General features: G+C 38.2%; 1 protein-coding gene across 1 annotated transcript in view; it reads left to right on the top strand.

Annotated features, from left to right (window-relative positions):
- Paxbp1 (PAX3 and PAX7 binding protein 1) overlaps positions 1–25,929 on the top strand; it is a 31,634-nt gene that overhangs the window by 397 nt on the left and 5,308 nt on the right. The window contains exons 2-16 of the mRNA XM_005375673.2: positions 1–144; positions 1,715–1,843; positions 6,183–6,359; positions 7,731–7,952; positions 8,869–8,972; positions 9,900–10,117; positions 10,627–10,816; positions 15,216–15,339; positions 18,399–18,498; positions 18,587–18,702; positions 20,800–20,999; positions 22,040–22,184; positions 23,728–23,849; positions 24,587–24,663; positions 25,091–25,157. The exon at positions 1–144 is cut by the window's left edge and continues 20 nt beyond it. Of these exons, the coding sequence (XP_005375730.1) occupies positions 1–144; positions 1,715–1,843; positions 6,183–6,359; positions 7,731–7,952; positions 8,869–8,972; positions 9,900–10,117; positions 10,627–10,816; positions 15,216–15,339; positions 18,399–18,498; positions 18,587–18,702; positions 20,800–20,999; positions 22,040–22,184; positions 23,728–23,849; positions 24,587–24,663; positions 25,091–25,157 (2,135 nt within the window). The remainder of the gene's footprint in view (positions 145–1,714; positions 1,844–6,182; positions 6,360–7,730; positions 7,953–8,868; positions 8,973–9,899; positions 10,118–10,626; positions 10,817–15,215; positions 15,340–18,398; positions 18,499–18,586; positions 18,703–20,799; positions 21,000–22,039; positions 22,185–23,727; positions 23,850–24,586; positions 24,664–25,090; positions 25,158–25,929) is intronic.

Genomic DNA, 25,929 nt, shown 5'->3' with positions numbered 1-25,929 from the left:
TGGCCCCGGGCCTGGGGGCCGAGGCCGGGGGCGGCTTTCTCGGTGGCGCGGAGCCCGGCAACGGGCTGAAGCCGCGCAAGAGGCCTCGCGAGAACAAAGAGGTGCCCAGGGCCAGCCTGCTGAGCTTCCAGGACGAGGAGGAAGGTAACCACCGCATCTCGGTACCCCGATCGCGCATCCGTGCCCCGGCCCCCGCACCCGGCACCCAGGAACCGAACCCCTTCCTGCCCGGCCGCCTGCGGGTCTTTCCCCGCCTCGGGCCTTCTGCCCAGCACCGGGACGGGGACGCGTTCCCGCGCTGCCACTAGTTTTTTGTGAGCCGCCGCTGCCTCCTCCCCATCCTCCTGTGCATTTCCTACTCCCAGGAGCAGAAACTGATCAGTCATTTGGAGTTTCTGATTTTAAGTGGCAATTCGTTGCCCCCTCTCCTGCGTCTTTCCTGCTGGCTATGTTTCGGAGAGAACTTGATTTCTGCCCCTCGATTTGGTGCTCTTGGCATGCGGTCGGGGCCCTCTGCAGGCCGCTGTGCGCGGGCCTGGTTGGCCGCTCTGTCCACGCACGCATCCTTGACCAGGAAGGTCAGCGTTCAGGAGAGGCGGACTAGGTTTGGTATTAGAAATCGAGAGTTGCAGCTCTGGTTCCAAGTGACATTCCTTTGCAAACCCCGAGCCTCCGTTTTCCCATAGACGTAATTAGTAGTAGTTTATGTCCTCTTTCACATTGATTTTGGAACAGTGAAAAGAGCCAGTGTGATAATAAAGCAAGACCTTTTTTTTTTTTTTTTTTTTTTGGAGACAGGGTCTCGCTGTTAACTCTGAGGTGGAGGAGATGCGTTGTTTCCTACGTTACGTGTTGAAATTTTTTTTTGTTGTTTTTGTTTTTGAAGCAGTCTTGCTATGCAGTTCAGGCTGGACTTGAGCTCACTTTGTAGCCCAGGCTAGCCTTGAACTCACAACAGTCCTCCTGACTCAGCCTTCCGAGTGCTGGGATTACAGGCCTAGGCCACCACGCCCAGTACCGTGTTGAATTTTGAAGCATGCAGATGAATTCACAAACGCACAAGCTCAAGGATACGCTTGTCGGAAGGATACTTATCAGCCAACAGTTTAGGCTGCCCCTGTAACCCAGGTTGGCCTTGTAGCAATCCTCTTGCCTCAGCCTCCCAGTGCTGGAATTATAGGCGTGTGACACTATGCCGGACAAGCAAGGCATTTTCTCCAGTTGCATGAGGTCTGGCTGTAGTGGATTTAGATTTCTCATGGTCAGTGCACCTTAAATCTCTTTATTTCTTCTACAGTTCAGTGTGTTTAACTTAATTTCATGTTAGGAGAAATGAAATTTGGAATTTTTGCATTTTTTTAAAGATAAATTTTTGCATCTTAATACAAGATGCTTCCCTGTCTCTAAGAAAGGCAGTTTATCTTTGATTTTGTGGTTATTTTTTATTTTGTCTGAGAGGTGTACAGGCCAGTTTTGTCTTTGGTGATTACTCGGGCTGCATTTTGTGCTTGACTTGAAAATTTAAGACAAAGAGAATGGACATACATTGAAGTCGACATCAGTTTTTCAGTCTATGATAAATGGAAATAACTTCAAATTATGTAATGATGGTATATGAATGTATATTTAGAATTTGAATAGCACATAAGATTATGTGAAAAGGTAAAATACTTTCTGAAAATGGTTGCTACAGATATCATTTAATTTTTTTAAGAAAATGAAGAAGTTTTCAAAGTGAAGAAATCAAGTTATAGCAAAAAGATAGTAAAATTGCTTAAGAAAGAATATAAAGAAGATCTTGAAAAATCAAAGATTAAGAATGAACTCAACTCATCAGCCAACAGTAAGTACCAAACCAATAGGATTCTTTTGAAATGACAAAATAACAGCCCTATCTCACAGTGATTTACAGTATCGTTATGAATTTAGTCTGGTGACCCTGTCATTATCAGGGATCCACACTGAGTAAAAAGCAGTTCTGCTACTTAACTTTGCACAATTGATTTGTAAATATATACAATGTATTTTTTAAACAGGATAGATTGTTGCTACTGGAAAGTTTCTGTTGCAATCAGTACATTGTATCCTTTTAATTTTCCTATTGGTGTACAGACTGCCGTACTATAGAAAAAGATGTCCCATTTCATTCTAAGGACGTAGTATGTTTATTCCGCTTAAAGGAGAGTTGTGCAGATTGATGTTCTTATATTTTACAGAGATAGCTTTTTAATTTCTGTGGTGATCCTTCCACTCTTAAAAGTGCTACAGGGGTTATATTCCTAATGCCTTCAGTCAGTAGTCTTATCTGATACATGGATGAAGAACAGTCCTAAATACTTCTCATACATTCTTAAAACCTAAGTTTAAGGGATTTTTGTTGGGGGAGGGGATTGTGCTGGCATGGAAGCCAGGACCTTGAACATGCTGGGCCTGTGCTTGTCCCTAAATTATGCTCCCAGCTCCCAAGTTTAATATTTTTAAGCAGTTATTTTTTCTTTATGAACGTAGACTCATTATAATATGTTATGGTCTCAGTTATTTCCATGCAAGTGCTTTACAGAAATCTTTATAGAAGGTAGAATTACTATTTTCCAATTTCTCACCTACAGGCTTAAAATAAGTATACCATTATATTTCAAACTTACAGTCTAGTTGTAGGGACAACATAATATAAATGTGTGACAGGACCCAGTGTTCAGCAAAATGTCCAGTGCATGGTGGAAAGGATACATAGCTCCACTTTTTTTCAGAAGTGGGGGAGGACTGCTTCACAGAAAAGCTGGATCTTTGATAATTAAAATTCCAGAAAATAGAAGAGGGAATGTTTGCGGGGGGTATCGTCAAGGATTAAAATGACTACAGCTGTTCTGGGAAAGAGCAAGTACACCTGACAGCCCAAAGTAGATGGATGATTTGTGAAGGAGGCAGTTAGAGGTTTAGTGTAAGGATACATTGTTGACAGATTGTGAAGGATGTTAAGTATGCAGTAAGGGGTTTAGTGTTGCTATGTTCAGTGGCTTGCCAAGATGGTGGCATGATAAATGGCTTTTGAAACCCTAATCTGCAGCATGGATTGGCATGGGGAGAGATTGGAGGCCTAAAGAAGTTTCAACTCAAGGGCCAGTTCATGTCTGTTACCAGTGGGTTTTAAAAGATCTAGTTGAACAAGACTGGGGCTTCTCTTGACTCTCAGAAGTTGTGGGTAAGTTAACCCTTGCTTAAGTGTGGGAGAAAAAATGAAAAGGAAAGGATTATTTGAGAAACATTCCAAGGGAAACTTGGTAACTTGATACTTCTGCTGTTAAATTTAAATGAAACAAAGTCAAACTTTTGTGCCACAGTAAGTACGAATAATTATGTATTCTATACTGAAATAGGGAAGGCTAGTTGGAAGAGGAATATTTTTAGGGGAACTGATGATTTTGGAGTGTAGGAAACTGTGTGTGCCTCATTTTCCCAGAATTCTTGAGAACCAACTGTGTACAGTGAAATAGTACAAGAAAGTCATGGCAAACGGGAATTGGGTTTCCTGGCTTGTTGCTGTGTTTGCTGTGAACTCTTGGCTTTAGAGGTTGAAGTGAGTGTGAGGCTTATGAGAACATCTTCTGTGCCTCTTCCTGCCTTCCAGCCTCGTGTAATTCTGATGTTCTTCTTACCGGATAACTCAGTGCCCCCAAAAGCTGGAGCCTGTTGTATTATAGATTGTGATTGTCATAATGATCTTCCTGGAAGCTCTTTTGTGAGTTCTCACAACCTAGAGCTTTTTACCTTCAGTCCTTAGATTGGTAAAGGTGAATTAACTTCAAAACAAGTGATACTGGCTCAAAAGCCCTGTTTTTATGATAGTCCCCAAATAATGAGTAACTCTAACTTGAATTTGAGTGGAAATGGCCAGTGAACATTTGGAGATGTAGATCTAGGTACAGTGCTTATTGAGGTTATAATGGAAAATAAGTGAAGTTAATGAGCAAGCAGTGTAAAAGGAGAATTACTGCAAACCAAAGACTGCTGCCTTCAGTAAGCCTACGTGTTATGGGGGAGATTTGCTAAATATCAGAAAGGTCAAAGAAGAAAAGGGAGGGAAACTTCCATTATGTGAAGTAGTGTAAGAAAGGTCGGGAACGTGAGGACAATGAAGAGGGGTTGGCGGTTGCTGGATTTTTCCCCGGAGGGAGGCAACTGACCAGATAGGCGTGGTCTCTAGCCAGATTTTGAGCCCACAGAATACCTTTTGCTGAATTACTGAACCACACTATCTGCATTACCTGTGGCAGCAGCCTTTGGATTAGCTACTCAATTTAGCAAGGAAGTGGAAGACAGCGGAGAGAAGTAGAGAACAATAGCTAGAGAGACCAGAGAGATCAAGTAGCTCCTGTGTGTGTGTGTGTGTGTGTGTGTGTGTGTGTGTGTTTACTGGAAGTTGAACATAGGGCCTTGTGTGTGCTGTGCCACTGAGCCACCGCCTCAGCCCTCAGCCCTCAGCCTTTTAGTAACATTTTTTTAGACAGGGTCTTGGTAAGTTGCCCAAACTGTTCTGACTTGAGATTTTCCTGCTTCAGCTTCCCAGAGTGCTGGAATTATAAGAGTGCTTCCTATTTCTCAATAAGTACAAGCTCTTAGATTGGAGTCTGAAGGAGAGAGAGCCTGACCAAGTTGAAGATGAAATAGTTAATTTTAAGAGCATGTTCCCTGAAGTAGTTGTAAATGAAATTGAAGGCACAGTGAAGCCTTGCCCAAGGTTATTTAACATCTCTACAGAGATGTCTGGAAGGGGGACCCTGAGCACTAACAAAACCACCCAGCTGTCAGGCTTTGCCCTCGTGTTCACCTAATCATAAGAATCCAGAACTTAGTGAAAACACTGAACATTTTAAAATCTATAGAAGTCTTTCATTACCTGAGCATATCTGACCTAGAACTTTTACAGCTTGTTTCAGACCATCAATTTAGAGCAGAAAGAAATAGGTACTTTCTGACTCCATCTGATCTACACTTGGTAAAGTATTTTTTAAAGGCTCATCGCTTCAGAATCCCCTGAGGGAGTGGCTATGGCTAATGAAAGAAGGCAGTAAATCAGAAAAATATTAAAAACCTAAAACATGATGACTTTAACTTTCTTGGTAAGGTTAAAGGAGGAAGAGGATGTTATCTTTGGGCCTGTTACTTAGGAGACTACAATATGGTTTGAGAAGAAGGGAGGACTTTTGAAGCAGTTTCAGGAGGAGAACACCTAGGGTGGTGATGGTGAACCTTTTAGAGCTTTCAATTATAAGAACCAGCTAGGGTGGCACCCATGCTGTAGGTTCACCACCACTGATCTAGGGAACAGACCATCTTTCCTATTTAGAATAAACTTTGGCTTTACTCCTTCGTTATATTCATTGCGCAGGTTCAGTGCTTCAAGTAAAAACCTATTGATTTTCTTGATTTTTTTTTTTTTTTGCCTAGGATGGAAGGCATAGTGGGATTAGTTGGTTGTAAGTAGTAATGTAAAGCAGTGGCAGTTTATTACAAAGATGTACTGGTATCCGCTGGACTCTTATTTGCAGGGCGGCAGTTTTGAAGCAGCCACAGGAATGGGCTGGAAGTGAGAATTAGAGAGCCCTCCTCTCCACCCACCCCAGCCTCCCTGTGGTTTATATGAGGTCATTCTTAGTGCTGTGTGGTCTCTGCCTGCTCTCTGAGACATCCCAGATTCCCAGATAGAGACTCAAGTTGTCTCTGCTTCCATCACCTGGGCTCAGGTTTGCACTGTGAATGTGACTGTGGCTATTCACCTTCCTGATCCCTGACCGATGTGGTCTGGAGGAAGATTCATGTTCTTACAGAAAGCTGCCTTGAATGGGTAGAGAGTTTAGTGAAGTGCTGACATGTAAAATGAAATAATGCTTAAAAGAAATAGGAGGAATTAGCTATGAAGTTTAGAGGAAGATAGTTAATTTCAATAAACTGTTAAATTTTGCACAGTTAACTAAAATCTCAAATGCCTTCCTATGTCCTCTATTTTTACCAGATTACATCTTTTGTGCTATTTGTTATTCATGGATCATGGGTTGTAAGTTTCTTAAGAAATGATTGAAATAATTCAAGCTTTAGTAGATTGAATCCATAATTGAATAAAAAGAGCCTCCTGAATTTGTGAATTTTATTGTAAGTGTATTTTGATTCTCTTCAAAAATTAGATGAACAATCCCTGGACAAAACCGGGCATGTTAAGGACACGAATCAAGAAGACGGAGTTATCATCAATGATCACGGTGAAGATGAGATGGACATGGAGAGCGAGAAGGAGGAAGAGAAGCCCAAGGCTGGCGGGGCATTCTCCAACGCTTTGTCTTCCTTAAATGTCCTCCGTCCAGGTACGAACCGGCAGACAGTGCTGGAACTAAACTACATTCTCAGGAATGGTCATCTCCAAAGATGGCTGTTGAGGAAGGAATTGCCAAGTGGTGATTCTTCTTATTATGTCTGTTTGAAGCTAAGGTGAAATAGAGAAAATGGGAGAACTGGAAGTTTTGCAACCTCAGGTTTATTCACAGCACACAGGATTGTTATTAAACCAAATGGGCTTTAAGTAAAGGGATAAATAGTCCCGAAGGCTTCTTAAAAAATAATGTATTTTAGATTAGTACTTTAATTCTTTTCAGAATGCTGCAAGAAGCAGAACTGTTGCAGTTAGTTTTATGTCCCGTACTTCTTTTTAGTTTTCTGTGGGAAATAGTTTGCAAATCTAAACACTGTGGAAGTCAGCTTTAGAATAAGTAAGTGCATTGTAGGGAAATAATTTAACTGTTAATATTTATGAACTTTTTTGCTGTTTTTTAGCTATGAGGTTCAGAGGAAGATAGTTAATTTCGGTAAACTGTTCAATTTTATAAAATTAACTAAAATCAAATGCCTTCCTATGTCCTCTATTTTTACCAAATTACCTCTTTTGTGCTGTTTGTTATTCATGGATCAGGGTCTCGCTTTGTAGTTCCAGCTGCCTTTGGACTCATTATGTAGCCCAGGCTGTCCTCGAACTCAAGGTGATGCTCCTGCCTCAGCCTCCTAAGTGTTGGGATTACAGGCATGGGCTACCATGCCCAGCAATATTTATAAATTTTTTTAAAAGGCCTCCTGTGACCTGGGTGGTTGTGATGAGTGTTATACCCATGTCCCTTGTGGCAGTGTTACTGAGGTGGTTCTTATGGGAGACTGTTCGGCAATACGAATAAACTGCGAATGCTCTTACCCTTGGCCCTGTGATTCCACCTCTAAAAATGCATCCCAGGAAACTGAGTTTTTGTTGCAACATTTTTTGCAAAGAGCAGAGTTTAGAAAAATGTCAACCAGGATGGGGGAAGGCTTAGTAAATTATAGTATATGTAAGTGATAAGATAACAATTAGAATAGTAGCAAGGCACAGGTTTTTAAAGTAGACAGAAGGTCAATTTCATGTAGTTGATTATGTCAGTGTATTAAAAGCCATAAAAATTATGTTTATCAGTTTTCTAGTTAGTAATATGGTTTTGTTACTTTTATTTCTTAAGAAGCACAAAAAATTCAGGCAAACAAAAATCAGTTAGATTTAGATTTCAGGCACAGTTTGGGAGGAGGGCAGCCCCTAAGCTTAAAATTACTGTATCAGGGCTATCTTGGGTTATTTTACTCTTTCTACTTTCAAGAAAGTAAGAAACTTCGTACACCTAGTACTGTTGCATTTTATAATTCTTATCATTTATTTCCAGGAGAAATTCCAGATGCAGCTTTTATACATGCTGCAAGAAAAAAGCGTCAAATGGCCCGGGAGTTGGGAGATTTCACTCCCCATGATAATGAGCCTGGGAAAGGCCGCCTTGTTAGAGAGGATGAGAATGATGCCAGTGATGATGAAGATGATGATGAGAAACGCCGTATAGTTTTTTCTGTGAAAGAAAAGTCACAAAGACAAAAAATTGCTGAGGAAATAGGTAACTTGATTTACTTGGGTAGTAAGCCCATTGCATTACTGTTAAACATGATTTGACATTAAGATCAGATACTAAGTATTTTTTTTTTTTCTTGTTATTTTTGGTTTTTTTCCGGTACCGGGAACCGAACTCACGACCTTGCACTTGCCTGGCAGGTGCTGTGCCGCTGAGCTAAATCCCCAGCCCCCAGATACTAAGTATTTATATGTATTTAGCTGTTCTATGTTAGAGGTCTGTTCTTGCTTGTGTAGAAGTGTCTTACTGGATCATTTTGAGAGCTACAGCATGTTTATAATAACTAACATTTACTGAACATTTCTTATTTTAGTTAGTTTTTCAGAGCTGACACCCACAGCTTAAAGGAGGAGAGGTTTATTTTGGCTGGTAGTTTTAGTCCATAGTTGGACAGCTCCAAGGCAAGAAAGTTTAGTAAAAGGGACTGTCAGGGGAAGGCTGCTCACTTCCTGGAGGCCAGGGAGCAGAGGGCCAAGGGACAAACCTGAGAGGGAGGTAACCCCTCCAGGTCGTGCTCCCCCAGTGCCAGCCAGATAGAAACCACAACACTTCTTGTGTGACAGTTGTGTTATATACTTTAGTGCAAAAATGTGTATAATTCTCTCAACATTCCTAGGAGACAGTAGGTTTAATTCCTTTTGAAATGGATACGAAGGTTACCAATATGTAAAAAATTACCTTAAGATTTTAACAATTACACTGAATACTGCCTTTAGTGTCAGGAGGTACTATGATTAAAACAGACAGTCAGGAGTATCAAATGAGAGAGGGGATTATGATAGACATTTTAGTAAGACTGAGTTATTAACTAGTTGTGCCCAGTTCTTGTGAAATAGGACATCGCCTCTTCTCTCCTGGTTTTTGGGTGTAATTTATTTCCCTTCATTGCTCATGGTTGCAGGTATTGAGGGGAGCGACGACGATGCTTTAGTAACTGGAGAACAAGATGAAGAGCTCAGCCGATGGGAACAAGAGCAGATAAGAAAGGGAATTAATATCCCCCAGGTAAGAAAAATTCAATTTCAGAAATTAAAAAGTACATAAAGAGGCCTTTTGTCTGTTTTGTCCTTTCGTTCAAGCAGCATAATCAAGAAAATCACATGAGGTTATGTATCCGATAGGCTTTTAAAAGCAACTGTATTAAATTATATTTTGCTGTTTACAGTCAGAATGATGTCAGACTTTCCATTTTGTTAGATCAGTGTTTGTAATCAAAGTGGTCTGTCAGCAGCATCAGTGGTACCTGAGAGTCTGTTAGATAAGGGAATTCAATTCAGGAACCCTGATGTGTATGAAAGTTTAAGAATTGCTGCTTTAGACAAAATGTTTCTTTCCTGTATGCTTTATTTTTTATAGCTTTAAAAATTATTTTGAAGAAGATGAGTTTCTCAGAAATATAAAAACTTACTGAGATCCATGAAAGATATCTTCCCAGATACTTATCACAGTGCTTTATGGAATTAAATAGTACAGTGGGTAAAGTTGTATAAGTAGAAACTTTTTTGTTAATGTTTTGAGGTGTAAAATACATATACATTTGGGTGGTGTTAAGAAAACTGTAAGAAGCATCTTGGTTTAGATACCAGGAATCTCAGGTTGTAGTATCTGGTTGCTCATTTATCTTCTGAACTTGAAAAAGTCAGTTATCCTGTTCCATTGATAAAATGGTGGCCCTGGATTATTTTTAATGTCCCTTCAGACTCTTAAACTTTTCTGATCATCTGGTTTTTTTTTTAAATAAATTCATTGATTCCATCAAGATGTAACACATTCATCTAATCCTATTTTTCTTTGAAATATTCTACAGTTTATTTTAATTACTATTTGAGAAATTGGAACTAAGTTTCGCCTTTTTTTTGGTAAACCGTAAAGGCATCTTAATTTTCAAAAGCATGGGTATTAGTTTTCATATAGATCCCATTTCTTTTCTAGGTTCAAGCAAGCCAACCAACTGAAGTGAATATGTATTACCAGAACACTTACCAGACAATGCCTTATGGTTCATCCTATGGCATTCCTTACAGCTACACGGCCTATGGATCATCAGATGCCAAATCTCAAAAAACAGATAATTCAGTCCCTTTCAAAACTCCCAGTAATGAGATGACTCCCGTTACTATTGATTTGGTAAAGAAACAGCTTAAAGACAGGTAGGGCAGATCAATTTCTTTAAGACTGTCCTCTAGCTTTCTGTTCCCTCAGGCAACATATAGTCTGGGGTAGCACATGAGAATATCAACAAAGAAGAGTCGCGCTGGCCCGTCTTCAGACAGTAAACAGACGATGACTTCACACTTTGTCCTGCTACCTGCTTGGATGCCTTCTACAGAAGCCTCGAAAGTTATAAAAATGCCACTCCATGATCTTGTTGAAGACAGTTCTGAGTTTGCACCTGTTTGGACTCTGAAATAATGTAGTCAAGATTTGGGGCGGGGGAAAAAAGCAGTGAAATTTTGGTTAGCCAACCAAATAACTTCATAAGAAGCCTATAAATGGCCACTTTTTATTGAGAAAAAGCAGTACAGATGAAAAGATTCCATTCCAAGTAGTTTTATGTTCTAATAGTGGAACTAAGTGCTGTATGATAATATTGCAAGAGTCCTGACAACACAGACTTTTGGATGTAAATGTGTTATATTTATCCTTTTGTGTTCTTAAGGTTGGACTCCATGAAAGAGCTGCACAAAACAAATCGACAGCAGCATGAGAAACACCTGCAAAGCCGAGTGGACTCTACCAGGGCTATTGAAAGATTAGAAGGGTCTTCTGGGGGTATTGGTGAACGGTATAAATTTTTGCAAGAAATGCGAGGGTATGTCCAAGACTTGCTTGAGTGTTTCAGTGAAAAGGTAAGAATGCAAAAATACTAATCTCTTTGATTAAGGCAAAACTAGGGAGGTCTAGACACCTTGTGTAGAACATTCTATGAGTCTCAGAAAATGTCTGCTGAATTCAACCTTAGAAGTACTAAAAAGTCTTGTTTGTTTTTTTCTTTTCATTAGTGACGTCATCTCCTGGGGTCAGTATAGTGTCTTTGTTACAAACAAGAAAAAAACAAAATACCTCTGAGTATATTTAAGTAAGGCTTCAGCAAAATCTCAATTTAAGAGAAGGCTTTTGGCCTGAGCTAAATTGATAGAATATAAGGGACTTACCTGATAGTATTTTCATTTTTATGGTTCTAGTCTAAATTTTTAAAGTTTCATATTTTTAATTTTACTCTTGGTAGTTACTTGCCATTGCTATTAATAGTTTTCATCTAAAGCCTGTGCTTCATTCATTGGAGAAATTGTTGGACATAATTTAAGGTCTCATTCCTTCTAAGTTGGGTGTTTGTTTGTTTCTCAGTACTGGGGATTAAACCCAAGGCCTTCCCCCTAAGTATATCCCCAGTCCTTTTTCTGTTATTTTGAGGCAAGTTCTCACTAAATTATTGAGTCAGCATGTGGGGGTGGAGCTTGGAGTTCTGCTGTCTTAGTCTCTCATAGTGCTGGGATTACAGGCACGTCCCACTCTCTCCTCTGTTTTTGTTTTGGTTTTTTTTTTTAGTGTTATAGCTGAATAAATTTTTGGCATTATGTTGTACCATTTGTTTACATTTTTAAATTTAGCCGTATACAAGTAATTTCTTAAAGAAACTCCTAGTTGACTTTTCTTCTTTATAATAAATGTGCTGTTGGGCTGGGTGTGGTGGTGCATGCCAATCATAACAGCACTTCCCCAGCCGAGACAGCAGGATCACAGCAAGTTCAAAGCCAGCCTGGGCTACATAGTGAGTTCAAGGCCAGCCAGAACTATATGCAAGACCCTGTCTCAAAAAATAAAAAGATAAATTGAATGAATGGATGAAATATTGATGCACTGGCTTACAAATACTTATGGACTTTACTGTTTTATCTTTTAAAACGATTAAAATGATGGCCCTTTAGTATCTTATTAAACAGTGGGATGGAAGGCACATTTCTTCTTAGTGGTAGGGTTTGCGTAGAAGCTATAAGCATATAATACAGTTCAATGAGTATTTTTCTCTTTTGATTGTTGAAATCTTTGATACCATAAAAACAAAGATTACCAAAAGAACACTGGTAGATACGTCTCAGTAGTTCCATTCAGCGTTTGGTCAGATCCAGGACGACAGCATTCACAGTGTCCTCTCTGTAATCTTGATCATGGTTTGCTGGTATCACCCAGTGTCTAACCAATTGCAGTCTGCGTTATGATACTCCTTTGGCAGAGCAGTTGCAGTTCCTTTGGGGTTGGGGATAAAGCCATTGCTCTGATCAGGGGCTTGAGTCAAGATGAGAAGTGGGATCTATGTGTCTGTCATTCTACCAGAGAAAGGATCTGAGTCTTAAATTAGACTTTGAATGAGGTTTGTCTGTAGGAAGGTGCTTCTTGAAATATCTTAGCTTTTGCTTTAGAACTTATTTAAACTTAGACATTCTTAATTGCAAATATAATTATTGCCAACAAAAGTAATTAGCAAGATCATTCCTTGCTTAATGAAAAAGGATAAGAAACATCTAGTTGATGATGTTTTGGGGTATTGAATTATTAGTGTACTTTATCTCTCCTAGATTATCTTACTCCTAAAGAACCTTATTTCAGATTGTGCTAATATGAGTGCACAGAGTCACCTAGATGTTTCTGGAGCAGATCTGAAACCTTATGTATTATGCAGTGACTACATTTTAATTAAAAGGGTAGATACACCCTTTTTATGAAGAACCGTCTTCATATGCATTCAGTTGGGTTACTAAAAATGTGCTGCTGAGTTGATAATATCATAAATTGTCATTTTGAAACACGTAGGGATTAAACAATTTAAATAACCTAGGGAACATTGGATAGAATTTTTAAAAAAATAATAATGATAAACTTTTTTGGTTGGAGACAGGGTCTTCTTATGTTGTTTGTTTGTTTGTTTGTTTTTGTATTTTTGAGACAGGGTCTTGCTATGCAGTTCAGGCTGGCCTTGAGGTCACTTTCCAGGCTGGTCTCGAACTCGCAATGATCCTCCTGCCTCAGCCTCCCGAGTGCTGAGATTACAGGTGTGTGCCACCACACCCAGCTCATTGGATAAATTTGAATATTCAATTTAGTTGCTGTAATATAACAGTATTCTTTCAGGGTACGCCATAAAGGACAAGTATTCCTTTTTTTCCTCTTTCCTTAATGAAAGTTTAAGTGATTTTTGACTTTAGGCTTCAGATTATTTGCAAATCATTTTAAATTTCCATCATTTTGTTTTGCCTACAGTCATCTTCTTGTGTTTTGTTTTTTTGGTACCAGGAATTGAACTCAGGATCTTGTGTTTGCCAGGCAGGTTGCTGTGCCACTGAGCTGTATCCTTGGCCCTTTCTTATGCTCTTTATCTTAAATTTGGCCCAAAATAATGATGATGATGGTGATGATAGTGGCAGTTTTGAGTTTAGAGAAGGCAAAGGAATTGTCACGGTGCAGACTTGAGATGAATCAGCATTGTTAAGAATTCTGAGTGAGCTGGGGATAGAGCTCAGCAGCACAGTACCTGCCTGGCAAGCGCGAGATCGTGAGTTCAATTCCTGGTACAAAAAACAAATCTGAGTGTGAGCTGAAAATGAGTTGTAAGGCTTTGATTCTTAGGTTTTTTTTTTCTCTAGGTTTTATTAAAAGGCATTTCAAGTACCTAAAAGAGAAAAATTACATGATCAGAGTCTTAACTGTAATGCGGATAATTACATTCTAGAAGATGCCAGCTCAGGTTTATATAGCTCTTTCAGTAGAGGAGTGTTAATGCCCAGTACTAAATGAATGAGTTTTAGGTACATTTGTCCTTAGTCCTATATAGTTTTTAAAAAGGAGGGGTGTGGGGGATGGGAGGTAAAGAAGTGTAAATTGTAATGATATGGCAGTAATTGATTTTAAAATGTCAGATAACAGTAAATTTTAACAGTAGAGTCTCTGGACTCAGCTGTTAAAGATAACCAATCATTGCAGATTTGGGGACATTGTTGCCCATGGGGTGGCATATTAAAGAACAAAATGATTCCATCAGTTTGATGTTTGTGTGCACATTTGATACTTTTTGCTGGAATCATGGAAGTATATAAAGTTGCTTTTATTATAGTCCTCTTTATATTCCACCTGCCTTTTTTTATTTTCCATTTGCAGTCTGTTCAGTTCAGGAAGCTGCCATAGCATTTGGTGCCAGTGTTCCCAAACTCTAAATATTTGTGTTTTCCATTTTCACTAACCATCAGGAAACTAGAATTTCTGGTTTCCTCAGGTATGTGTAGTGACTGTTAATGTTTTATGAAAGTTTCATAGCATTTGGTTATAAGATAAGATATATATAAGCAGAAAGCTTTCTGGGCTTTATTGTTTGCTTTTTAATTTAGGTCTCTGGTTCTGTAAGCAGAATATATTTTATATTCTATATGAATTTTATATTCTATATTTTATATTCTATATGAATGACAGAAATATTTTAGCTATGAGTATTACCCTGAAAAAATTTATTGATTTTGTAAGCTGACAGTTTATCTGAAGGATTTTACTACAAAATACAGAAAAAAATGAAACGTTAATAGGAAGAAAAGAACTTTCTGAGTTTTGAGAAGCATTGGTGTTAGGCAGATCAGTGATAGCTAGCAGATTTATTTATCCTATTAATCATTTGGTTTACATAGAAAATGCATAGTAAAGTTGCAGAATAATGCAGTTAATTACGTAAGACATTTGGGACATACAAGTGGCAGAAAAATTTAAAATGTCCAAAATTGGGCAGTTAGAAGACTTCTTACGTATTCATAGAGCCATGCTGGGGTTTTGTTCCTTTTTTTGTTTTTTTTTTTTTTTTCTTCATTGCACAGTGGTAGTAATTTAACTGCAAAAATTGTGATGCAAATCATGCCGCTGGAAAAATGGACATAAAAAGACATCTGAATCCTCAGATAATCTCTAAAGATAAAGCCTGAGACGCTTTGACATTATCTGCTCTATTAATATTGAATTGTTGAATTTATTAACCAAACTTTTGCTTCAAAAACTAGGCACTGGACATTATAGTTTTATACATGGATTTAAAGAAGAAAAGGTGTTTCCTAAGCATTGCAAAACTGACTTATTTTTCATGTCTGTTGGGGATTCATAATTATTTTGTCCTTAGAGAGGGTACTTTTTCAGAAATCCGGAAATAGTACGGAACCCTCAAATGAATAAGCAGCTGAGGAGTTTGGTGTTACGGAGTGTGTTGTATTTTTACAGGTGCCACTGATTAATGAACTTGAATCATCAATACATCAGCTGTACAAACAGCGAGCTTCCCGCCTTGTCCAAAGACGACAAGATGATATTAAAGATGAATCTTCGGAGTTTTCAAGCCATTCAAGTCAGTCCATCTTGAAGGTTTTTATTTTTCATTAAACAACCTTGTTTACTTAGTGCAGCCTAATTGGAAATTAGAGAGATCAGAGCTATTTTTTTTTTTTAAAGAAACATGTTTCCTTGTTCTGGTGTTAGGTAGATCTAAAAATTACAGCAGTGTGTATTTGAATTGTACTTAAGAAAATATGGCCTCCCAGAAGAGCTCAAAAACATGCACTAATATTCTGTCAGTCTTACTCTTTGGGCATATATTTTCATTTTCCTTTGGACTATAGAAAATACATTACCATTATTTTATCTTAGGACTACTGTTTGGTCTTGACCCTCTCCCCCCATTTCATCCTGTTCATAATACAGATACAAATGCTGTGTTTGATAGCAGTAAAAGACTCTTGAGTTTAGGGACTAGAGAGTTTGCACAGGGAGGGGAGCTGTTAATATAATATTGATCGACCTAAGATGAGGGGAGTTTTGAGCTTTGAAGAGAATCTTTTTGTATTTTATTTTTAAATGTTTCCTTTTCTAGTTGTTTTACATACTAGCTGTTAAAAAGTCACTTGATGCCTAAAATTCTTGAAAGTTCACATAAACCTATTTCTTTCCATGTGATGTGGATAATGGAAAACTAAAATGAATACGAGGCCTCTTTTTAGTAGCCAGTAGTTTGGCTGACATTCTTTAACCAAATATATATTTTTTAATCTTTTAACTCTATTTTCCCATTGCTTTCCATATTCTTGAGTGCTCTGAATAGGAATTTTCCTTGTGGGTTTCCCATGGCTTCATCATCTTTTTATTCCCAGTGACAGCAGTCCAAAATGGTAATGTCACCGTTATCTGAGACATTCATTTAAAATGCCAATTTCCTGTCCCTGTCCCTAGATAGTCTTCCTAGGTCATCCATATTCAGAAATCTGCATGTTAAACAACCACTCTGGGTGATTCAAGCAAAGAGGGCCCTAATACTAATCTGAGAGCAGAGCTTTGTCACACATTTTGGATCCCTGAGAAAGTCCCCTTTGTGTTAGATGAGCATTTGGAGATCCATAAAGAGATGGTAATATGGCTGTCAGAGCTGAGCTGACTGAGCTGTGAGCCATATAAATGGCTTTGACTGTCTTTGCCACACACATTTAAATTGACGATTGGGGACCTAAAATGACTAACGCCTTCCTCTCAGATGACTTTTGATCCAGACAGAACCAGATTTCTGAGGCAGATTACAGGTAACCATTATACTACGAAGGTTAAGTAACAGTAAATGGTTTATGTGTGCTGTATATCTGGTCGAATACCTTTTCCCATATGTAGTAGTTCTTCGTAATATGGAGCTATTACTGACACAGAATTTGAAGTGAGATACATGTTAAATTGAAAATTGGGAAAAATGGAAAGATAACGGGAAAACTAAAAGTACTTTTTTGGGGGAGAATGCCAAAAATTTGAGGAGAAGTGTCTGGGATACTAAAGAATTGATTTTCTGTTTTTTTTTTTTTGTGTGTGTGTGTGTGTGCGTGTGTTTGTTTTTAAGAAACAGAGAACAATCTGAAATTCATCTCTTTAGATTTGTAAGCACTTGTCTGAGATTACTTAGTGTATAGTACTTACAGAAATGAAGGAGGCCATAGTTTATTCTTCTGCACTCACATTATCTTCCTAACTTTTGAACTCTGGAACATACTTCCTCCTAATATCAGCTGTTTTGAAATAATGAATGAAAAACATAATCAACTTTAAGAGATGGCCAGTTGGAGATCTAACTTGTGGTTTTGTTTCTCATTGCCAATTTTGGTGACATATCTCTTGGTATGTGAGAAAAAATAGGCACAGGCCTTAACTACATGGATGTCTTTCATCTTACATATGTTCATCCTCATACTGCAGTGGGTTGTTTGCTTCCCTGTACTATCCTGTATTTTCTAGAATATCTTCATATTGTGGGAAAAATGAGGGAAGTATAGCAGACAGATGTTTCCCCAGCCTTTCTATCCTAGCTAAGAGTAGAGGAGACTTTTCTGGCAAAATAGGATGGGTCCAGGGAAAGACCATGAAACAGTGACATATAGGGTTCCCCAGCCAAAGAGGATGACAACCTCCCAGTGATTTGATGGAGATACCGCTTTTAGACAACTTGCATAGAATACTTCCATCTTGGTCTTATGTGTGAACAGGCAGCTAACCATCATGAGAAAGGCTAGCACTAGTAGTGGACCAGAGGGACTGAAAATAGACAGTACTGGTGGCAAAAGAAAACTTATAAACTTTATTGATAGCTTTAGAGAGAAATAGTATCTTACTTGGTGTAACGTAGGAAGCTATAGAAGAGAAATAAAAAGACATGAACCACTTGTCAAAAACTAAAAGTATGGTAACTGAGATAGAAAAAAATATTTTGAGATAGAAATTTAAATAGGAATATTAGAACCCAAAGCTAGAAAATTACCCTAGAGAATTTGCAAAATGATACATGGGAAAGAAAGAAGGGAAATCTGCCATCGAAGAAGGTATAATTTAACCCTGGTCAAAATTTTCAGTCTATGCTATGGCATTGCTATTTCTAAGAATAGTGGTATTAATTTCTACAAAGCAGAAGCTAAATAAAGTAGAATAAATGACTAAACTCTTGACAACAAAACTTATGTCTTTCTACCGATGTTTCTTTGCTGTCATTTCATGTCATTCAACATGTGGTGCTGAAGTTCTTCCTTAAAAATGTAATCTTTTTCCTTTTGTGCAGGTAACTTAGGTTTAATTTGTGTGCTCGTCATCGTTGCATACGTTAGTCCTGTTACTTAGACACAAAAGCACTGAGACAGGCAAGCTGTCTGTGGAGGGTTGCTGAACTCTTCAAAAGGAATCAATTCTTTTTTTTCTACTTCTCATAGGCACCCAGAATAATAGTGAGATTTGTTCTAAACTAAAAACCTATCCAGTTTACCAGTTACTGCAGAATCCCACTGCTGAGATTAGCGAGAAGTCTGTCATAATGGCTTACTCTGTGCATACTCTTTCCCCAGGATTTTTGAAGAAAGGCTTTTAATTTTGACTGTTGTTGTTTTTCAGATAAGGCTTTGATGGCACCAAATCTTGATTCCTTTGGACGTGATCGGGCACTGTATCAAGAGCATGCAAAACGGCGGATTGCAGAGCGGGAGGCCAGAAGGTAATTCTCATAGTGCTTGCTGTGGCTTGGCTTGAGAAAAGAGTAATCTGCTTTTATCTAATTTGGGAACTTGATGTTTGTCTTGTAGAACTCGTCGTAGACAAGCCAGAGAGCAAACCGGTAAGATGGCAGATCATCTTGAAGGCCTTTCCAGTGATGATGAAGAAACTTCCACAGATATTACTAATTTCAACCTTGAAAAAGGTTAGACTTTTATTTGGAACTGGGACTTGTCAGTTTGGTCTTTACGTGGCTTCGTAACATAAAGTGGTTAGGATCTTCGTGGCCTCGGCATTAAAGCTGTATACTTTTTTGCACCCATTTTTATTGTTGAATGTCATGATGAAGTCTTAAACATAGACGTGGCCCTTTGTCCCAGGGCTGGTTGGGACTTACCTAGCCAATGATGTTACTCTTCAGAGTTGTAAAATTTTGAGTGAGCAACAAGTGAGTCAGAACTTGAGGATAGTACTGCACACTCTCTCTGATCTGAAAAGGAAAGCTCAGTAGAGGGGCAGCCATCCCTGACGGAGTCTCCTGAGTTGGGGAATCGTGAACAATCGCAACCTACAGGAATAGTTAATATTGTTATGTGCCAGGCATTCCCCTGACGATACCCAGATAAAAGTCTTTCTTCCCCTACTTGGCTATATTTATTTAGGATTATACTGGCTATAGGCCATTGGAGAAGCTTCTTTTTCTCCTGTTTTTATAAGGAATGTTTTCAAACATGTAGAAAATTTGAAAGAAAACACCGCGATCACGTCTGCACCATCACTCCAGTTGGGTGTTTCCCGTTTCCCCAGGTTTGCTCATCTGTTGGTGTATGTTTGCGTCTATGTTGCTGAACCATTCAAACGTAACTTAAGATAGACCTGGCATTTTACCTCTAAAAACTTAAAGGTGTTTCATTCATACCATGTTATTTTTCTGTGTAATCACAGTATTAATTCCACACTTGAAATTATTATTTCTTAATATTATGTCCATATTCAGTTTTCCTCAATAATACTTCAGAAAAAACATTTTGGAACTTTTTTTTAGGTATTTTATGTTTTTTATTATATTTTTCAAATCAGGATACACACAGGGTTCATACTCTGTGGTTGGCTGTTGCACCTTTTAATCTAGAATAAATGAGTACCCCATGAGTACTGTATACATTTACATACTTTTTTTTTTCCCCCGTTTTTTTGAGAAAAGGTCTCATTTTGTAGTATAAACTTCCCTTGAACTCACTTTGTAGCCTTTGCTGGCCTGAAATTCTCAGTGATCCTCCTGCCTCAGCCTCCTGAGTGCTGGAATTACATTCATGGGCCACAGCACCCAGCTATTTTTATTTGTACTGGTAATATGTTAATTTTAAAGAGACCATGTCACCTTACTCTCTTGAGTTTGTGTGTGTCTCCTCATGGTATTTAATGAAGGGAAGAACAGCTCCATTCATTGCATTTCCTGTAAACTGGAGTATAAAGCTGAAGATGTTGTTTTTATTTTCTTGGTTGTAAAATAATACTTCATAGAGTATATTATTATTTTAATCTAGAATAAATTAAAGTATTACTTTTTTATTTTCCTGGTTGTAAAATAATACTTCATAGACTATATTATGTATTATTTCATAATATTACATGAAAAGTGTTTGATTGTCTCACTATAAGGGCCATGAAGATTATTCTTGTGATTAAGGCTGCCAGGACTTTAATCTTTCCATTAAGAAGATTCTTAATGGAAATTGGCAAATAACCTTACATGTAAAGATCCTAGCATCCATTTAGCTAGGTCTGTGGCAAATAACCTTACATGTAAAGATCCTAGCATCCATTTAGCTGGTTCTTGACTGTTAGTGATTTGTGATTACCAGCAAGTTTTGAAGTTAGGTAACTGATTGATGATCGTGATGTGCAGCTGTTGTTTATGTAGTGATTTGTGGGCTGAAAAGGCAGCAGCAGAGTTTGCGCTTTTGTAATTATGATTGATGCACTGTGGTTGCTGAAGTCTGAGCCATGTTGTTGGGGACCCAACAACAGAAAGTTGTTAGCTGCAGTAACAGAGCGTTGTGTACATTGGTGCAAAGGTGTGCATAGTGCAACCTTGCACAGAATGGCTCCGGGTTAGTTAGCATAACAGACGCATTGCAACTTAAGCTTGTTTATCCTGTGTTCTAGATGGCATTTAATAAATTCATCTTGTTAATGAGCCTATCTTACTCCGACCAGAGCCTCCAATTAACCAATGAAAATATTGGATGAGGTTTTTTTTCCTTATATTACATTATATTCTTCTGGGGTTTTCTTTTAGATCGTATTTCAAAAGAATCCAGCAAAGTTTTTGAAGATGTCCTTGAGAGTTTCTATTCAATAGACTGTATTAAGTCGCAGTTTGAGGCATGGCGTTCAAAGTACTACACATCCTACAAGGATGCTTACATTGGCCTTTGTTTGCCAAAGTTGTTCAACCCTCTTATCAGACTGCAGCTCCTCACTTGGACTCCTCTTGAGGTAGGTGGCTTCTATCACTGCTAGAAAAACGATATAACCTGATGTCTGGGTAATTTTAACGTCAAAACTCTAAAGTAAATTAATTCCTGGGAAATCATGGGGATGGGGACAGGCTAAGATTAATACAGACTGTGTGTATCTTGGTGTAATCTTAGAATCTTTCAAGTTTCATCCTTTTCCAAAAAGCTATCTTTTATTTCTCAGTTTACATATAATTCCTTTTTGAGTCAGCTAAAAGCCTGCGTAGTGAACTGGGTTGTGAACATGAATTGGGAGAACTTGGTCTTTTGATCCTTGGGGAACTTAGAACCTAATGGGAAAGCGCAGTGGAGTAGATGTGAAATGAGGACTTCATCTAAGTCATTAGAAATTGGGGGAATGTCACAAATCAGTGAGAAATCAGTGGGGTTTACTGGCCTGGTACACAGGGGAGAAGACTAGAATCAACTCTTCGGGACTTTGTTTATGACAGGCTTTTGGAAGATACAAACTTGTGAGTGAGTTGCTGCGCATGATTGCTGTCGACTACGTTGAATGCGTAAACTGTAGAGCAAAGGCCACTCAGAGGAAGCCCTAGAAACGCAGCCAGATGTGAGCTCTGAGAACCACTCAGCTCACAGTTCCCGAGTACACTTTGCCAGGGTTGTGGAGCTGCACCCTGCGTGTGGTTGTCTGGGTAGACAGCAGAGGCTGTGTGTTGGAGGGTTTTTCGATGCTTCTCCCTCCTCTCCTCCACAGCTTCAGCCTCCCTGACTCCCAGCTCGGTCTCCTCAACTCTGTACAACCGCCGTACTCTGTGTAGGAGCCTCCACCTGCTGTGTTGTCCCGAGCCAGCTGCTCACCTCATTTCAGTCCCTTCCTTCAAGGATCATAATCCTCTGCTTCCTCTTGTCCCTCACGGAAACATATATTTCAAATATTTTGTCCAGTTTTTAGTTGTTTAGAATGAAAGGATAAGTCTAGTTCCTGTTATTAACACAGCTTGACTCAGAAATAGCCACTATTTTAAATATTTGGGTAACCTTTTTAACATGTTTTAGGCAAAATGTCGTGACTTTGAAAATATGCTGTGGTTTGAGTCTCTGCTGTTCTATGGTTGTGAAGAACGGGAGCAAGAAAAAGAGGATGTAGATGTTGCCCTACTGCCTACCATTGTGGAGAAGGTGATTCTTCCCAAACTGACAGGTAAGTTCTCTGGTCCTCTGAATTCTGTCTCCCAGTTTTCTGTCTCCTGTCTTCCGAACCTGCAGATACACTGGGATTTTCGAAACTATTTTTAGGAGTTTTTAATCCAGGGTATATTTCCTTACAGACATTACATAATAAATGATAGTTACCACCTGGCTGGGAGAAGGCTAAAGATTAGGGATTTGTTAACCTGAGACTTGCAGACCACCATGTGATGGGCCTGTGGTTGGGAGCCATAATTGATCCATAAGTGAATTTTAGAGACTCCAAACTGAAGCCAGACTACATAGTTTGAAGTGTGAGGAAGATAGTTTGAGAAGTCCTTTACTTAATGATTTAGGGCCGTATCTGGGGAGCAGTTTTACTGCTTTCATTGATACAGGCACCAGTTTCTCATTGATATAGGCACCTATTTTAAAAATTAAAAAGACATTTTGAAGCAGTTAGAAGTTGCTAATGCCAGCTGGGCATGGTGGTGCATGCCTGTAAGCCCAGCACTCGGAAGGCAGAGGCAGGGGGATCACTGAGAGTTCGAGACCAGCCTGGGCTACAAAGTGAGCTCAAGGCCTGCCTGAACTACATAGTAAGACCCTGTCTGAAAAAGACCAAAAAAAGAAAAAACAAAAGAAATTACTAATGCCAAGGCATGTTATGGGATATGAAAATGCTTTTTCCCCCCATCTTTGTTTTCACTGACTAGCGTAAATAAGAGGAATCAGTTGCTTTCCCACATCCTTGTCACTCAGAATTCCTACAGTTAATAACGTGAAGACTGAAGCTTGTTTTATTGACTAAGGGAGAAATAAATTGGGATTGGTATTTTAAGTAGAGAGCTGCGTAACATCAGGCTTAAGCTGCAATTTCTGTCTCAAACATTCTTATTTTTTAAATTCTATTTTGAAGAAAATAAAACTATCAAAATAATAGCAACATAGACAAAAACAAAACACAAAAACAATAAAAATGATACAGGGTTTCAAAACAAATTGATAGGCATTACCAGTGTTGATTTTGTTTTGTTTTGTTTCATTTTTTGTCTTTTTAAGACATGGTCTTGCTATGCAGTTCAGGTTGGCATTGAGCTCATTTTGTAGCCCGGGCTGGTCTCGAACTCACAATGATCCTCCTGCCTCAACATCCTGAGTGCTGGGATTACAGGTGTGCGCCACCATGCCTGGCCAGTGGTTATTATATTACATATTGTTATCTTCAACAAAATTGTTCCGATTACCAGATATAAGAATGCAAGATTGATCAAACCATTGAAGAGAATAAAAAATAATAATAAAAAAATTATAAACAATACAGAGCTTCCCTAAACAAGATGATAGTAATTTACCAATAGTTGTTATATTGCATGTTGTCTTCAAATTAGTTGTTCAGATTACCAAATAGAGGCATGCAGAATTGGTCAAAAAAAAAAATTTAAGCATTAACTGTTCGTTTCAGTAAACCAATAGATATCAGCAGTACAATTACCCCATCTATCCTTCTACATACATATATATATATTTTTTTTCCTTTATTTTTTTCTTACTAGTGATAGCCGAAAACATGTGGGATCCTTTCTCTACAACACAAACTTCAAGAATGGTCGGAATTACACTAAAGTTAATAAATGGATATCCTTCTGTAGTGAATGCAGAAAATAAAAACACACAGGTAATTTTCTTACTATCTTTGGGGGGTTTTCCCCATCTTTTTTTGAAAATCAGCAATAGTAGAGAGAATTAATGATTACTTTAAGCTAGTGAGAAATCTAATTCTTACCCTTGGGCAGTCTGGGCCTTTAAAACCTGAAATACACAAACTTGGAGATAAAGAGTTTTCAGTTTCACAAAATCTACTGGAAGACAGGTGGTAATTAGTCTAGATCACCTCTGGTTTGTGTTATCCTCACACTCCTACTCCCAGTCTGAGTAATCAGATGTTCCCTTAAGGAAGAAAGAAAAATGTGGAAGTACTAAAATGGTTACCAATTCATTATTTAAATGCTAAGACGCTTAGAAAGTATATAAAATAACAAGGTGTTGTTTTATAACTTAACTTCCAAACTTAAAATTGCTGCTCTGTCTCAAGGGATATTCTTATGAGCTAAATGTGGAAAAGGTGCTCTTTCTCGCTGTTGAATTTTACTTCATTTTGAGAAGGAAATTATGTGTTTGATCTTAAATTTTTATATAGTAGACTAGGGGACCAAAAGATTTCTAAGTGGCTTTACTGCTTGGTAGTCATTGAGGGGTCTTGTACTTAGTAAGTTCATGGCCATCAATGAGGAGGATTTAAAAAATTGGAAAATGGTTCATTCAAAATTCATTGCTCAATGATCTAGTTTGGGGTATGGTTTATTTTTGTTATCATAGTCCTTGTTACAATATGTCATTACTTTCAACTCTTAGGTGTACCTAAAGGCGCTTCTATTGAGAATGAGAAGAACTTTAGATGATGATGTGTTCATGCCTTTATATCCCAAAAAGTAAGTAACTCTTAAGAACATTAAATGTAGCATAATGTTTTTCATTCTCTTTCAAAGGAGACTTCTCAAATTCTAGAGAACTGAGGAAAGCTTGAAATATAAACTTTACCTATGGAATTTATTTTTTATAGTCTTCATTTTAAATTGATATTTTAGAACAGTAAATTACCTTTCCCACCTATGGAATTTAAACTAGCATCTCAGAGCCTAACTTCTCGGGGCAAGTTGTTCCCTTAAAGAAGAGTAAAGTCATTAATGCTGTTTGCTATTCCTCAGTATCTCAAAATTACATTGGGTTTTACACATATAGTCTTTCAGAATGTAATTGAGCAGTCACTTAATTTTTTTGTGGACATTTTACTTCTACAGATATTTTCTTCTGGCACTGTACTTAATCCTGATATGTTTCTCTTTCTCTTTTCTTTAGTGTCTTAGAAAATAAGAATTCTGGGCCTTACTTGTTTTTTCAACGACAGTTTTGGTCTTCAGTTAAGGTACGTGTCTTTACACTGTGAAAAAGACTTGACATTTTATTTGGTTTCATATATTTTGAAAAGTATTTTGATTTTAGAGTGACTATTAACCTATTTATATACACAAAAGCTCAATTTTAGAAACTGTTTTTTTTTTTTCCCAAAAGTTTATTCAAGTTGGCTAGTTCTACAGGAGAATTCTGTGTGAATTTCGAGTTTCTGGGTGTTATATAAGTTTTTTCTCTTGGTGAAAAAGAACCAGGCAGAGCTCTTTTCTAGAATGGCTATTCTTACCAGCAGGCATAAGTTTCCTTTGTGCCAGCAGTGTTTGTTGAAAAGACCGTTCTGTCTCTGTTGCTTTTGAAAATTGGTTGACCATATGTGTGTTGGCATGGAAGGGTTTTTTTCAGGGAGGGAATATGAACAAATTGCCATTGCAGAGCTAATGGACTGAAGCTGGTAAGGATAATAATAATGAAAGTGACAGCTAGTATTTATTGCTTATTTACTGTGGGCCAAGCACTGTGCCAGTCCCTTTACAGAGATTATTTTGTTGCATTCTCAAAACAGCTCTATAAGGTAGACACTGTTCTCACTTTGTGGACAAGACAGTGAGGCACAGAACAACCTGTCCAGGGTCCTTCCTTTCATAGCAGTAGAGATGGGAATGTAGCTTAAGCTAGTCTGCCTCTTGAACAGCTCTTCTCAACTAGAGTTGTGTGAGAGAGTTAATACCTAATGCTCTAAGGCTGAAGTTTGTATAATTCTATTCTTTCCAGTGCATCTAGAATGG

The sequence above is a fragment of the Chinchilla lanigera genome, unplaced genomic scaffold (assembly GCF_000276665.1).
Source record: "Chinchilla lanigera isolate Chin_1 unplaced genomic scaffold, ChiLan1.0 scaffold00006, whole genome shotgun sequence".
Lineage (NCBI taxonomy): Eukaryota > Metazoa > Chordata > Mammalia > Rodentia > Chinchillidae > Chinchilla > Chinchilla lanigera.
This window is presented reverse-complemented; position numbering and strand designations above follow the sequence as displayed.